At 47.6% G+C, this 12,785-nt stretch overlaps 1 protein-coding gene across 3 annotated transcripts in view; it reads right to left on the bottom strand.

The window, feature by feature from the left end:
- UBA1 (ubiquitin like modifier activating enzyme 1) overlaps nt 1-12,785 on the bottom strand; it is a 284,616-nt gene that overhangs the window by 162,130 nt on the left and 109,701 nt on the right. For all 3 annotated transcript variants that reach the window (XM_086940309.1, XM_086940308.1, XM_086940310.1), the window contains exons 11-12: nt 12,270-12,446; nt 11,725-11,835 (exon numbers count right to left, since the gene is read on the bottom strand). In XM_086940309.1, the coding sequence (XP_086796435.1) occupies nt 11,725-11,835; nt 12,270-12,446 (288 nt within the window). The remainder of the gene's footprint in view (nt 1-11,724; nt 11,836-12,269; nt 12,447-12,785) is intronic.

The raw sequence follows: 12,785 nt of genomic DNA, 5'->3' as shown, positions 1-12,785 counted from the left end.
GGTAGTCATGAAATCTCCGACTGAGAGCAAACGCAAGATCTCTGTAAGCGTGAGCATACGGAAGGTCTGGTCCTTGAGATAATGATTGAGTGCTCTCAAGTCCAGTATCGGTCTCCATTCTCCGTTCTTTTTGATGACGAGGAAAAAACGGGAATAAAACCCCTTCCCTCTCTGCGACTTTGGCACAACCTCCACCGCACCCTTTAGAAGGAGAAGGCGAACCTGATGAAATAGTTCTTTGAGGTGCGGAGGTGGCGGTCCGGAAGGTGGCGTTGGAGGAGGTACCTCGACAAATTCCAATGCATGGCCTCTCTTCACAATGTCGAGTGCCCAACGGTCCGTAGTAATGGAGGACCATTGAGAACCAAACAGAGAGATTTGACCTCCAATCCTCCGTTCGACCGAGGAGTCACTGGCGTTTGTTGGATTGACCTCTGAAATTAGACTTCCCTCTGTAAGTCCTGGCAGGCTGCTGACGGGACGACTGCTGGCGGTTACCGGTGTAACGCTGGTTACCTTGGTTGAAGGACCGGTATTGACTGCTTCCTCCACGAAAAGTGGACGTAGTGCCACGTCCTCGAGCACCCCGAAAGGGCTGTTTTCTAAACTGAAGGGTACCCAAAGCACGTGCAGTGTCCGTGTCCTTTTTAATGGATTGTAGCGCCTCATCAATATGCGCTCCAAATAATGACTCGCCGTCATATGGCATATCTAGGATTCGTGCCTGAACTTCCTGCCGAAACGAAGTCGAGCGTAACCAGCCCTGGCGACGCAGAACAGCTGCTCCAGCGAGCTGGCGAAAACCGGTGCAGGCGACATCCACTGCACAATCGATAAGTTCTTCTGCCGTCCTCTCTCCTTCTTGCAGAATTTTCTGTGCTTCTGCCTTGGAAACATCTGGAAGTAACGCTATGTAGGCGGCTAGATCAGCCCAAGCCTGGCGATCATAACGGCCTAAAATGGCCATGGCGTTGGCCACTCGAACTGTAGTAGAGGACATGGAGGAAAATTTCCGTCCAATAGCATCCAGGCGACGGCCCTCACGGTCCGGAGGAGCAGTGATCGTAGATGCCGGATTCTTTGAACCCCGTTGAGCTGCCTGCGTGACGACAGAGTCGGGCTTAGGTTGGCCTGTAAGGCATGCTGGAGATCCTAAAGGAGCTTTGTATTTCTTCTCCAACCTTGGCAGCTGCGCTGGTAGAGAGTTTGGCGTCTTCATTATCTTCTCCCCTTCAGACCATATGAAATCTATAATCGGGACTGTGTGGATTTGTTTCAAGGGCTGGTTTTTGAAATCGTATAGGAAGCAATCTTCCTCTCGGTGTGCTCGTGGCAATTTGAAACGCTGTGCTGCCCTATCCATTAACTGGTGGAAGCCTGCGATGTCCACTGGAGGAGAATCCGCTGCAGGCACCTGAGAAGGAGATGGTGTTTGAGCACGATAGTCATCCCACTCCGCCAAATGTTCCTCACCATCCTCTTCTACTTCAGAAACTTCACCATCTTCACGCTCTGGAGGATTCTCGTCATCATCATCCTCTGGATAGATGGTAGTGTGAACACGAACCGATGTAGTACGGTGAACAGTTACAGGAGACGCTGGTTGAGGAGGAGCCAGAACCGGGTTAGAAACCGGATTCACTACTGGTGGGGCCGTTGTAAGCTGTGGCGTTGGTGGGAAACGCCGATTGTAGTCTTCTAACATACTTTGGAGGTTTGATATCATGGAGATAGGCAACATCGCAGTTGGAATCTGAGTGTGAGTTGTTTGATGTTGATCATAAACCTCTTCCTCGTCATTACTGAATTCTTGGCACTTAATATTTAGGTCCGAAAGACTGTGAGCTTGGCCATCAGATTCTTGTTCAGAATCAGTCGCAAACAGCGGAGATGGAGGATTAATCATCTCTTGCTCTGCAAGAGTCTCGAACTGTGGTCTGCTGGACTGCAAGGGCAAAAGAGGCATAGTAACAAAAGAAGAGGCCGGCGTCGAAATAGTGTCCTGCGTACACGATGACGGCATGACATCAATTGACTTCTGCGATGGGATCGATTTTGATGCCATTGTCGACGAGGAGACCGTCGACGGAGCAGTCTTCAATGGTATAGATGGAGTCCTCGTTGACGGAACCTTTACTTTCAGTGTCTTCGTCAACGGAGTCATCGTCGACGGAATCATCGTCGACGGAGTCATCGTCGACGGAGTCATCGTCGACGGCATCATCGTCGACGGAGTCATCGTCGACGGAGTCATCGTCGACGGAGTCATCGTCGACGGAGTCATCGTCGACGGAACGGTCGTCGACGGAGCAGATGGAATAGGTCCCCTCGTCGACGGGATAGCCGTCGACGGTGCGCTCGTCGACGAGAGCGTAGACGGAGTCAAAGCCCTCACACTTCTAGTCGACGACGACCGGGTCGTCGACGAGTGAGCTCTTTTCGTCGATGACGATGAAATAGGAATCACAGAAGGCACAGTCTTAGAGCTGAGAACCACTCTCATCGACGATGAAGACGTCGACGCTAAGGCTGACGACGATCCAGAGGCCATCGTTGTTGTGACTGTCGTCGTCGATTTGGAACCAGAGACAACCATTCTCGTCGACGGAGTAGAAACTCCCGTCGTCGACGGCCAATCCGTTTTCCTCACAGAAATACTGGATCTTGAAGCAGAAGGAGCCTGAGAGCTTTGTCTCGTGGGCCCAGACGTGGTAGGCAAAGGTGAAGACACCGCAGGGGCCATTGTGAGGGAAACTTTCCTCTTTTTAAGAAATGGCGAAGGCACCTCCTGCACACTACCACGTTTAGAAGCTGCTTGAGAACGGCCTGAACCCAGACTTTCAGCGTCAGAAACCACATTATCTTTGTCTTTAAGCCTCTGAAGCCAGACAAGTAAACGGCCTTCTCTGTCCTTTTGAGTTTTCTCTGAGAATTTTCTACAGAGTTTACAGGTACCCACATCATGGTCCGGGTAAAGGCAGTAAATACACTTACTGTGTGGGTCATCATGATATAATCTCAGCTTTCCACAAGAGGAACACGCTCTGAAGAGAGATTTCTTACTTGAAGACATTTTGGAAGAAACTGGAACACTTGAAGAAGAAAACTGAGCAGAGCTCAGGGAGACTCCCTTACACACGACGTGCGGTAGAAAATCTGAGGGCTTGAGCTCTGAGGAGAAGGTTCTAGAGGGCTGCTGGCGCCTGATTGGCTGCAGTTTGGACTAACATAATGACAAGGATAGGCTGCATTGGAACTTCTTTTTCCCCATGCATTCCTATGTGGAAACTCTTGGTTAGGTACCAGATGGTTATTGTATGCATTTTTTGGGTTTTTCCTTATTATGTATATATATTTATTATATATTATTATATATTTAGCATTTATTGCTATTTTATTTACCGTGGGACTCCCACTCCGACGACGGGGAATATTCAAGCATGTGAATCTATGAAAGACACCCCAATACTGGAGAATTATACTTACCAGTATGCATCTGTTCTTGGCATAGAGGGCTGCAGAGTGGTACATTATGAATAGATCGCCATCTGGTGTTGGGCTCGGATGATTGCACTTTGTTTTTCTCTTGGAGAGTCTTTTGTATCTTGGTGACTCCTCCCTTGGTTGGTAGTGCGCATGGGCATCGGCTCCATCCTTAGATTGTTTTGCCATAGTAGGGTTAGATGGAGTAGTATAGTAGAATACAGAAAAGAATGCCCATGTAAGTGTATCTAAATAAGATAATGTTGGAACAGACACAGGTTTCCGGGGAGGCTGGGAGGGCATGTACCACTCTGCAGCCCTCTATGCCAAGAACAGATGCATACTGGTAAGTAGCATATTCCGTTCGAGGCATATGGGCTGCAGATGGTACATTATGAATAGACTATACAGCAGTTCTCTCCCTAGCGGTGGTCGCCTGTGTCTGTTGCAACTGTTTGAAACAAGGTTTTTAATACCGCTTGTCCCACTCTAGCTTGTTGTGTTGTGTGCACATCTACACAATAGTGTTTTGTGAAGGTGTGCGGTGTAACCCAGGTAGCTGCTTTGCATATGTCATCTAGTGGAATGTTTCCCAAAAATGCCATAGATGCTCTTAGTTTACGTGTAGAGTGAGCTCTAGGAGGAACAGTTAATGTTCTCTTTGCCTTTAAGTAGCATATTTGAATGCATTTTACAATCCATCTGGCAATGCCCGCTTTGGAGATGGGATTGCCTTTATGTGTAGGAGAAAACGCAACAAATAGCTGTTTTGTCTTTCTGAAAGCTTGTGTCCTTTCTATGTAGTACAATATGGCCCTTCTAACATCCAATGTATGTAGGGCTCTTTCTGCTACCGTTTGTGGTTTTGGAAAGAAAACCGGTAATTCCACTGACTGATTGATGTGGAATGCTGAAATTACCTTTGGTAAGAATTTTGGGTTTGTTGTAAGAACCACTTTATTTTGGTGTAACTGCATAAATGGTTCTTGAATCGTAAAAGCCTGCAGTTCACTTACTCTTCTAAGTGACGTGATAGCTATGAGGAATGCCACCTTCCATGTGAGGAATTGTATTTCACACCTATGCATAGGTTCAAATGGTGGCCCCATTAGTCTGGTAAGTACTATGTTGAGATTCCAGACTGGAGAAGGTGGTCTTCTTGGTGGAATGACTCTTGAGTCCTTCCATAAAAGCTTTAATTGCTGGTACTTTAAACAGTGAAAGATGTTGCCTGTTTTGTAGGTACGCCGCTATGGCTGCGAGATGAACTCTGATAGAGGTATATGCTAAGTTACATTGCTGCAAGTGTAGTAAATAGCAAATGATTTGTTTAGTGGATGCGTCCAGAGGGTTGATGTGCTTACTGTTACAGTGTATAGCAAACCTCTTCCATTTTGCTGCATAGCATGCTCTGGTGGTAGGACGTCTTGCTTGTTTAATGATTTCCATGCATTCTGGAGGTAAATCTAAATATCCAAACTCTATGACCTCAGGAGCCAGATCGCTAGGTTCAGTTGTTTGGGATCTGGGTGCATTATTTCTCCATGGTTCTGTGTAAGATGCATGGGTAATAATTTTAGCTTTTGATGTGGTACTTGTGAGAGTTGTAGCAGCGTGGTGAACCACGGCTGTCTTGCCCACGTGGGTGCCACTAGTATCATGGTCATTGAGTGTTGCTGCAGTTTTCGAACCAGTAACGGAATTAGTGGTAGAGGAGGGAACGCGTAAGCAAATTTGTTGGACCAATTTATCCATAGTGCATTGCCCTGGGACCGTTGGTGTGGGTACCTGGATGCGAAGTTTTTGCATTTTGCGTTCTGATGATTGGCAAACAGATCTATCTCTGGTTGCCCCCATTTTTGGAAGAATGGCTGCAGTATTTGGTCGTGCAGCTCCCATTCGTGTACCTGTTCTGACTGTCTGCTTAGGATGTCTGCTATCTGATTTTGAACTCCTGGTAGGTGTTCCGCTAACAGGTGGATCTTTTGAGGAATGGCCCATCTCCATATGTCCTGTGCTAGTTTGGATAGTTGGAGAGAGTGTGTCCCCCCCTGTTTTTGAATATAATACATTGCAGTCATGTTGTCTGTTCTGATCAGGACTGCTTTGCCTGTTATTTGTATTTGGAAAGCTTTTAGTGCTAGAAATACTGCTAATAACTCTAGGTAGTTGATGTGCAGTTTCTTTTGCTGCACACTCCACTTCCCCTGCACTGTGTATTTGTCCATATGCGCTCCCCATCTGGAGAGCGATGCGTCCGCTGTTATTATCACTTGTGGAATTGGCTCTAGGAACGACCGTCCCTTGGAAATGTTTTCTGTGTTCCACCACTTCAGAGAGCGATACGTCCGGTCGTTTACCAACACCAGATCTGTAATCTGACCTTGAGCCTGATTCCACTGTGTCGCTAGACACTCCTGTAGTGGACGCATTTGTAGCCTGGCATGTGGTATTAGCAGTATGCAGGAGGACATCATGCCTAATAGTTGCATAAACACTCGTGCTGGTAGTGAGTGTTGTGGTTGAAATCTTTGTATTAACCCGACCATTGTCTGTATCCTGATTGGGTTGGGGTATGCTATTGCCTTTTCTGTGTCTATCGTAGCCCCCAGGTATTGCTGAATCTGGTTTGGTTGCAGGTGTGATTTCTTGTAGTTCACCGTAAACCCTAGGTGGTGCAGCAATTGAATTGTCTTCTGTGTGTTGTGAAGACATTCCTCTTTTGACTTGGCCTTTATTAGCCAATCGTCCAAGTATGGGAAGACATGTATTTGTTGTCTTCTTAGGTGTGCTGCCACCACAGCTAGGCATTTTGTGAACACTCTCGGTGCTGTTGTGACACCGAACGGAAGGACTTTGAACTGATAGTGTAGTCCTTCTAAAACAAACCTTAGGTATTTTCTGTGGGCTTTGTGAATTGGGATATGAAAGTAAGCGTCTTTTAGATCCAGTGTAGAAAGAAAGTCCCCTTTCTTCAGTAAAGGGAGTACTTGTTGGAGCGTGACCATGTGGAAATGCTCCGAATTTATGTAAGCATTGAGAGGTCTGAGGTCTAATATTGGTCTTAGGGACCCGTCTTTTTTGGGGATTAGGAAGTATAGAGAGTATACTCCTGTTCTCTGTTAATCTTTTGGGACCTTCTCTATTGCATGCTTTTGTAGAAGTGCTAGTACTTCTTCTCTTAATAATGTCAGATGATCTTGACTCATTGGACGCTGTTTGGGGGGGATGTTTGGTGGGGTAGCTGTGAGTTCCAGGCAATAACCATGTTGGATAATTTGTCTCACCCACTTGTCTGATGTGATGTTTTCCCAGACAGGTAGGAACTGTGCTAGACGTCCCCCGACCGGTGTTATGTGGTCTGGGGGGGAGTTCTATGAAGTCACTGTTTTGGGGTTGAGGCGTTGCGGTTGTTATTATTTCCGCGGCCTCTACCCTTGTTGTTGTTACCTCTGTAACTTCCTCTTGAGTTACCTCTGGGTGATGTTGGTGTGAAAGAGGTGGATTGCTGATTTGTTCCTGTATTCTTTGAGCCCCCTCTATAGGTGGATCTACGAAAGGAACCTCTTTGTGTTGGCTGTTGCACTGCTCCCATTGACTTAGCCGTTTCTGTATCTTTTTTCATTTTCTCTAAGGTCTCATCTGTGCTTGAACCACAGTGTCTTTTGATCAAATGGTTTGTTCAGTAGTGCCGTTTGTACTTCCTGTTTGAATCCTGAGATTCTAAGCCATGCATGTCTCCTCAACATTACACTGGTGTTTATGGATCTTGCTGCAGTGTCTGCTGCGTCTAGGGCGCACTTAATGGAAGTATTAGTTATTATCTTACCTTCCTGTATTAACTGATCTGCCTTTTTCTGATGTTCCTTGGGGAGATGTGTGATGAGTTTTTCTAATTTATCATAATGTGCCCTGTCATAACGTGCGAGTAATGCTTGTGTATTGGCTATACGCCAGCTATTTGCCGCCTGTGATGCTACTCTTTTGCCTGATGCATCTATTAATTTTGACTCTTTATCAGGTGGAGGAGCCTCTCCTGTAGATAATGAGTTTGCTCTTTTACGAGCGTTTGAGACCACCAGCGAGTCCAGGGGTACATGTCCCTTAATAAAGATTGGATCCCTTGGAGCCGCCTTATATTTTTTATCAATTCTTGGGTTTAACACCCTAGCCCTCACTGGGTCTTTGAATATTTCTTCTGTGTGACTGAGAAGACCCTTCAACATAGGAAGAGTACCTGATGTTCTTTGTGCATTAGGTAGCGTCTCTAACAGGAAATCCTCTATTTGGGGTTCTGTATGTATATCTACCTTATGATATTTTGCTGCCCTATTAATGAGCTGCGCAAACCCTGTGTTATCATCAGGTGGTGAAGGCTTTGAGGGATATAACTCTGGGTCGTTGTCTTCATCTGACCCTACGTCATAATTTTCCCATGGGTCCTCCTCATCTGGGATGGTTTTGTCATCCCCTGGAGGTTCTCCCTCCCCTAGATCACTGTCTACATCAGACTGAGGTGTAGATGGTCTTGGTGTGGAAGGTGTAGGAATATTTGGCATAGTGTGAGGAATAGGAGAAGAGGGTGTGACTTTATGTCTAGGAGAAGTAGGAGGAGTTGTATTTGTCCCCAGTGTTCTCTTTTTTGAAGGAAGAGATTTATCTTCTGTCTGTTCATTCTTTCTCTTCTTCGTCACAACTTTGCCAGTTTGCGGATCGATAAACAAGATCTTTTGTTTGGGATCTGTCTGTTGCTCCTGAATCGGTACCGAAGGCCCTGGTTCCGAAAGGTGCTTATGTTTTCGATCGTCAGTATTCGGTGCTTTCTGCACCGAGTGTCTACTCGATTCCGACTTCCTGGGTATCGAGTGAATCTTGGACGACGAACCATGTTTATGTTTCGACATGGAATGTTTCGGTACCGAGCTTTCCCTTGTATGTAGCCTCGGTGTCGAAGTCGATGTCGCCCTTTTCTCTGATCCGACATGGTGGGAGTCCGAGTGTTTCGGTTTCAGTTACGGTTTCGTTGCCAGGCCCGAGGGCGGGGCGTCGGAAACTTTTTTCTGCGGTTTGACCGGGCTCGAAGGCGGGGTCGTTACCGCACGGGGTCGGTTTTTCGGTAAGGGGACGTCGTCACTCACGGTTTGTTGCTCGTTGAGTTCTTCAACCTCCGACTGGTCCCCTTCCGACCCCGACTGATCATCTTCTTCCATTAGCTCGTCTCCGAACAGCTCCGGGATCGCCTCCGACTGCATTCTTGAAACCTCGTGTCTTCGAGCTCGACGATTTCTAATCGTTAGCTTGGAGGAGAATGCTGCGCAGGCTTCGCAGTCCCTGGATTCGTGTTCAGGCGATAGAGGTTGCACACCTCGTGTAGGTCCTTGTGTGGGAACTTAGCACCACACGTTGGACATTTCTTGAATGGAGTCCTTTCCATGGACTCCGGGCTTGACTGCGTCGAGAAGTTCTCCTGTTAGTCGACGTAGATCTAAGTTTTTTCTTCGATTTTGAATTTGCAACGCGTCGGAATGGAAATGAAACGCGTTCGATAACAATACCGTCGAATTGGAAAGGGAATACGCGCCGATTAATCACTTTTCACTGAAGTTGATCTGGAGCGTCTCGATCCTCATCCGAACCCGATGGCGGAAAAAAACAATCGAAGGATGGAGCCGATGCCCATGCGCACTACCAACCAAGGGAGGAGTCACCAAGATACAAAAGACTCTCCAAGAGAAAAACAAAGTGCAATCATCCGAGCCCAACACCAGATGGCGATCTATTCATAATGTACCATCTGCAGCCCATATGCCTCGAACAATACCTTATGGTTATTTTCTGCTCTGTGGCGCCTTAAAGTTGAGAGTGCAGTATTATTGCCGATATCACGCTTTGCAGGCATCCCGAGTCTAGGCAAGAGGTGAAGGATGCAAGATGCTGTGCACTACTGGCAGGCTGCGTGCTAGACCCCACGCCCGATCCTCGGTCCCCGCCATCACCGCAAAAAGGCTGTGTGTCCGCAAAGTCTGCTCTGCAGGTCCGCTCCTATGTCCCTTGCAGCAGCATGGGAGGGGGGCCACCGGGAGTCATGTCCGCTGAAGGAGCCTCGCTGTTGCCCGCAAATCAGCCAGAGCTCCTAATCTGCAGCCCCTCCCGCCTCGCTAGGCAATGTCGTGTGTCTCCCGCTATCCTCGCCTATAGCCTCGAAACTCCACTCTTACCGCCTGAGCCCGGGTGGAATCCGCTGAACAATATGAGGGCAGCTCCCACGCAGATCCTCTCAGGGGGCGTCTCTGCGTCAGTTGAAGTTGGGGGCCAGCTCAGTCGATCCCACCGAGCCTGAGCACACACACTCCACTGGGCGCCGCAAAGGTCCGGTCAGAACCGCCGCGCAGTAAGAGGGCAGCTCCCTCGCAGTCCCTCACCAGAGGCGTCTCTGGTCACAGCCTGGTATCCCTGCCGGCTCCGGTCAGCGCCCCAGCAGGCTCAAAGCGGATGTCTCGATCCCAGTCTGGATCCCCTGCCGGCTCCAGTCAGTGCCCCAGTAGGCTCTGGTCCAATCTGGTCTCCCTTGCTGGCTCCGGTCAGCGCCCCTGCAAGCTCCAGGCAGTCGGACGTCCGTTGTAGGCTCTTGCGATGGCCAGTAGCAGCCCGGTGTCTGGTAGAGGCGGGGTCGATTAGGACCTCGATAAGAATATGTTCCAGTTACTTGAGTTGTTGTAGTTACATTCATTTGAGTAACTACGGGTACCCGGGATACTGAGTGCTAACAGGGATTAAATCCAAAATTGGAATCCCAAACACTCGGAGCTCCGACCAGGAGCTCCTACCCGGCGGCCATCTTGCCATAAGTGGGCTTGTTTCATTACTTGAGTCGTCATCAACGGCTCCGATGAGGGCTACGTCGTCCCTTACCTAGACGACGTTTTCATATTCGATGTGGTCTTAGTCTTCCTTATAATAGTTGGAGCCATGCTTCGAACCGGGATCTGACAGCTGTTCTGGATCCTCTGCGTTGACGACCTCACCGTCGTCTTCATCGAAGATGTTCACTGGGTCGGGCGCTGGCTTCGACATAGTTAGCCTTGCTGCGCGTCGGAGTCTAAGCGTCTTCTTCGACCTGAATCGAGCACAAGCTAGACAGTTGTTCTCGTCGTGCTCCGGTGACAAGCACTTGTTGCACAACGGGTGTACATCAATGTGCGGGTACTTAGAGTTACAAAGGGGGCATCGCTTGAACGGGCTCCGTCCATCGACGATCAGGCCTCTGGTGTCGAAAAGGCCACGCGGCTCTCTTCGAAGTTGGATCAATTGGAACAAGAACTCGGCACCGATCGAAACAATACCGACGACTCCAAAGGCCATTTGGCCTTTAGAAAGTTTCCGAACTTGAGTAAAGAAAGGTACATCCGAACCCAATGGCGGAAAAAAACAATCTGAGGATGGAGAGGATGCCCATGCGCACTGTAGTCCGGGGGAGGAGCCACCTATCTCGTGATACTTCGAAGACTCTTCCAAGACAACAAGGTGCAATCATCCGGACCCAACACTAGGCGGCGATCTATGCACAGATATGAATTCAGCAGCCCACATGCCTCGAAAATAAAGTTTAATACTTGCTTAGGACTATTGAGGAGGATCCACAGGAAGATAAACAAACACATCAAGACAGAGAAGTTGTCATTCCTTGAGCAGGGGGAACCTACTCCAAGAAAGGGACTGGGATGTCAGCACCAGCTCATCAGTTAGAATAGGTTTAGGCCAGGAGGTCCAGAGGTAGATGAGAGGTGGCAGGTCCACCCCAGACAACGTAAGCCAGCATCTTTAAACCAGCACCCAAGTCCAAATGGATGCCTACCAGTCATACAAGTGTCATTAACGCACACAGTTGCCTAGTTAATGGACAACTGACCTTAGTTATAGACTTTATAGAGCTTTACGTGACGAGAACCAGTAGGCATTCCTCCTTCCCCTCACACCCCACCCCCTCACATTTCATTTGCCCCCCCTTTAGTGTTGTATTAATCAGCCACTGCAAATGTGGTGACTGGATTCTTTCTCCATTGCTTTTACCACAATGAGCACTAGTTAATTTAATACCTGTGTGTTGTGGCCATTCTTCTCACATACAATAAAAGCTTCTAGTAGAGTATCTGGCAATTAAATATCAAAACCCATCATCTTTGCTCGGTGGCCTTTTACGCATGAGGATCACGACAACGTCAATATGGTTACAATACCTACCGGACAGCACTTTTCTTCGGTTAGTAGAATTTCCTTGCCAGTCTCTGGCAAGCACTCAATTGCGTCAAAGTAAAGCCACTGCATGATGGGCATGAACTTCCCTGAGCAGGCCTGCAACACAGATAAACTACTTACAGATCACAACAATAACAGCAGAGGAAGGGAGTTAGCAGGTAGCATGTTAGCAGGTAGCATGTAAGCAGTTTCATATCATGGTTCCACTGAGACACATGCAAAAGAAAAACAAAGTCCAAGCATTCGGGATGAACACTTATAATTAGCATAAAACCAGGACAGCGCCAATGAAGACCCTAATGGTTCAAATGTAGCCCCCTACCTTTTCCAACAATTAGGTCTAGAGCCTTTGCGCACCATGCTTTCTAAACACTTAGTGTGTAAAGGTTCAGTTTGTCAGAAACTACATAGTATGATCAGTCCACTATGTTCTTTAAAGAGTCTGGATACACATCTTCCATGCAATCACACACCCTGAACTGTCAAGCCTTGTTAACGCTGCCTGGCATAAGTCTTAAATGTAACTGTACCTTCATGGCCTCCTGAGCTGCAAGGCCCCCGATGAAAGCGTTGAGTGGTGCCAGATCACCAGTTGCCTGGAAGGCCAGCTCCTTCAAAAGATCTTCCAAAAGCTTCTCCTGTTTTAACAACTTGGTGGCATTTTCATTGATTGAATTGGAAAGTGCAAGTAGTTCTGCAGCATCAGCCTACAAACAAACAGGGAGGTTTAGATGTCACTTCTGAGCAGGATACTCTCCCTAACTTTTGGGACCTGCAGTGACTGTTACAGGAGGACTGGCCTGAACAGTAATACATTTTTACTTGAAGTAATGGTACTCCATCGGAAACAACTTAATTGAAAAATAATTTGCTGCAGTGTTCGGGGAACAAACCCCACACACTTTTATTTATTTATAACTACTAACAATCTGACAATGCCTTTTCACCTCACAATATTCTCATGAAGGAGAAATCCAATTTGCACCCCTCTCCAATTAGTTTCTTTTTTTTTTTTTTTTAAAGAGATTCCTTATGTCTAGAGCTAC

Source organism: Lissotriton vulgaris, chromosome 10, assembly GCF_964263255.1.
Source record: "Lissotriton vulgaris chromosome 10, aLisVul1.2, whole genome shotgun sequence".
NCBI lineage: Eukaryota > Metazoa > Chordata > Amphibia > Caudata > Salamandridae > Lissotriton > Lissotriton vulgaris.
The sequence above is the reverse complement of the archived record's forward strand: the minus strand, read 5'-3'. Positions and strand labels throughout refer to the sequence as shown.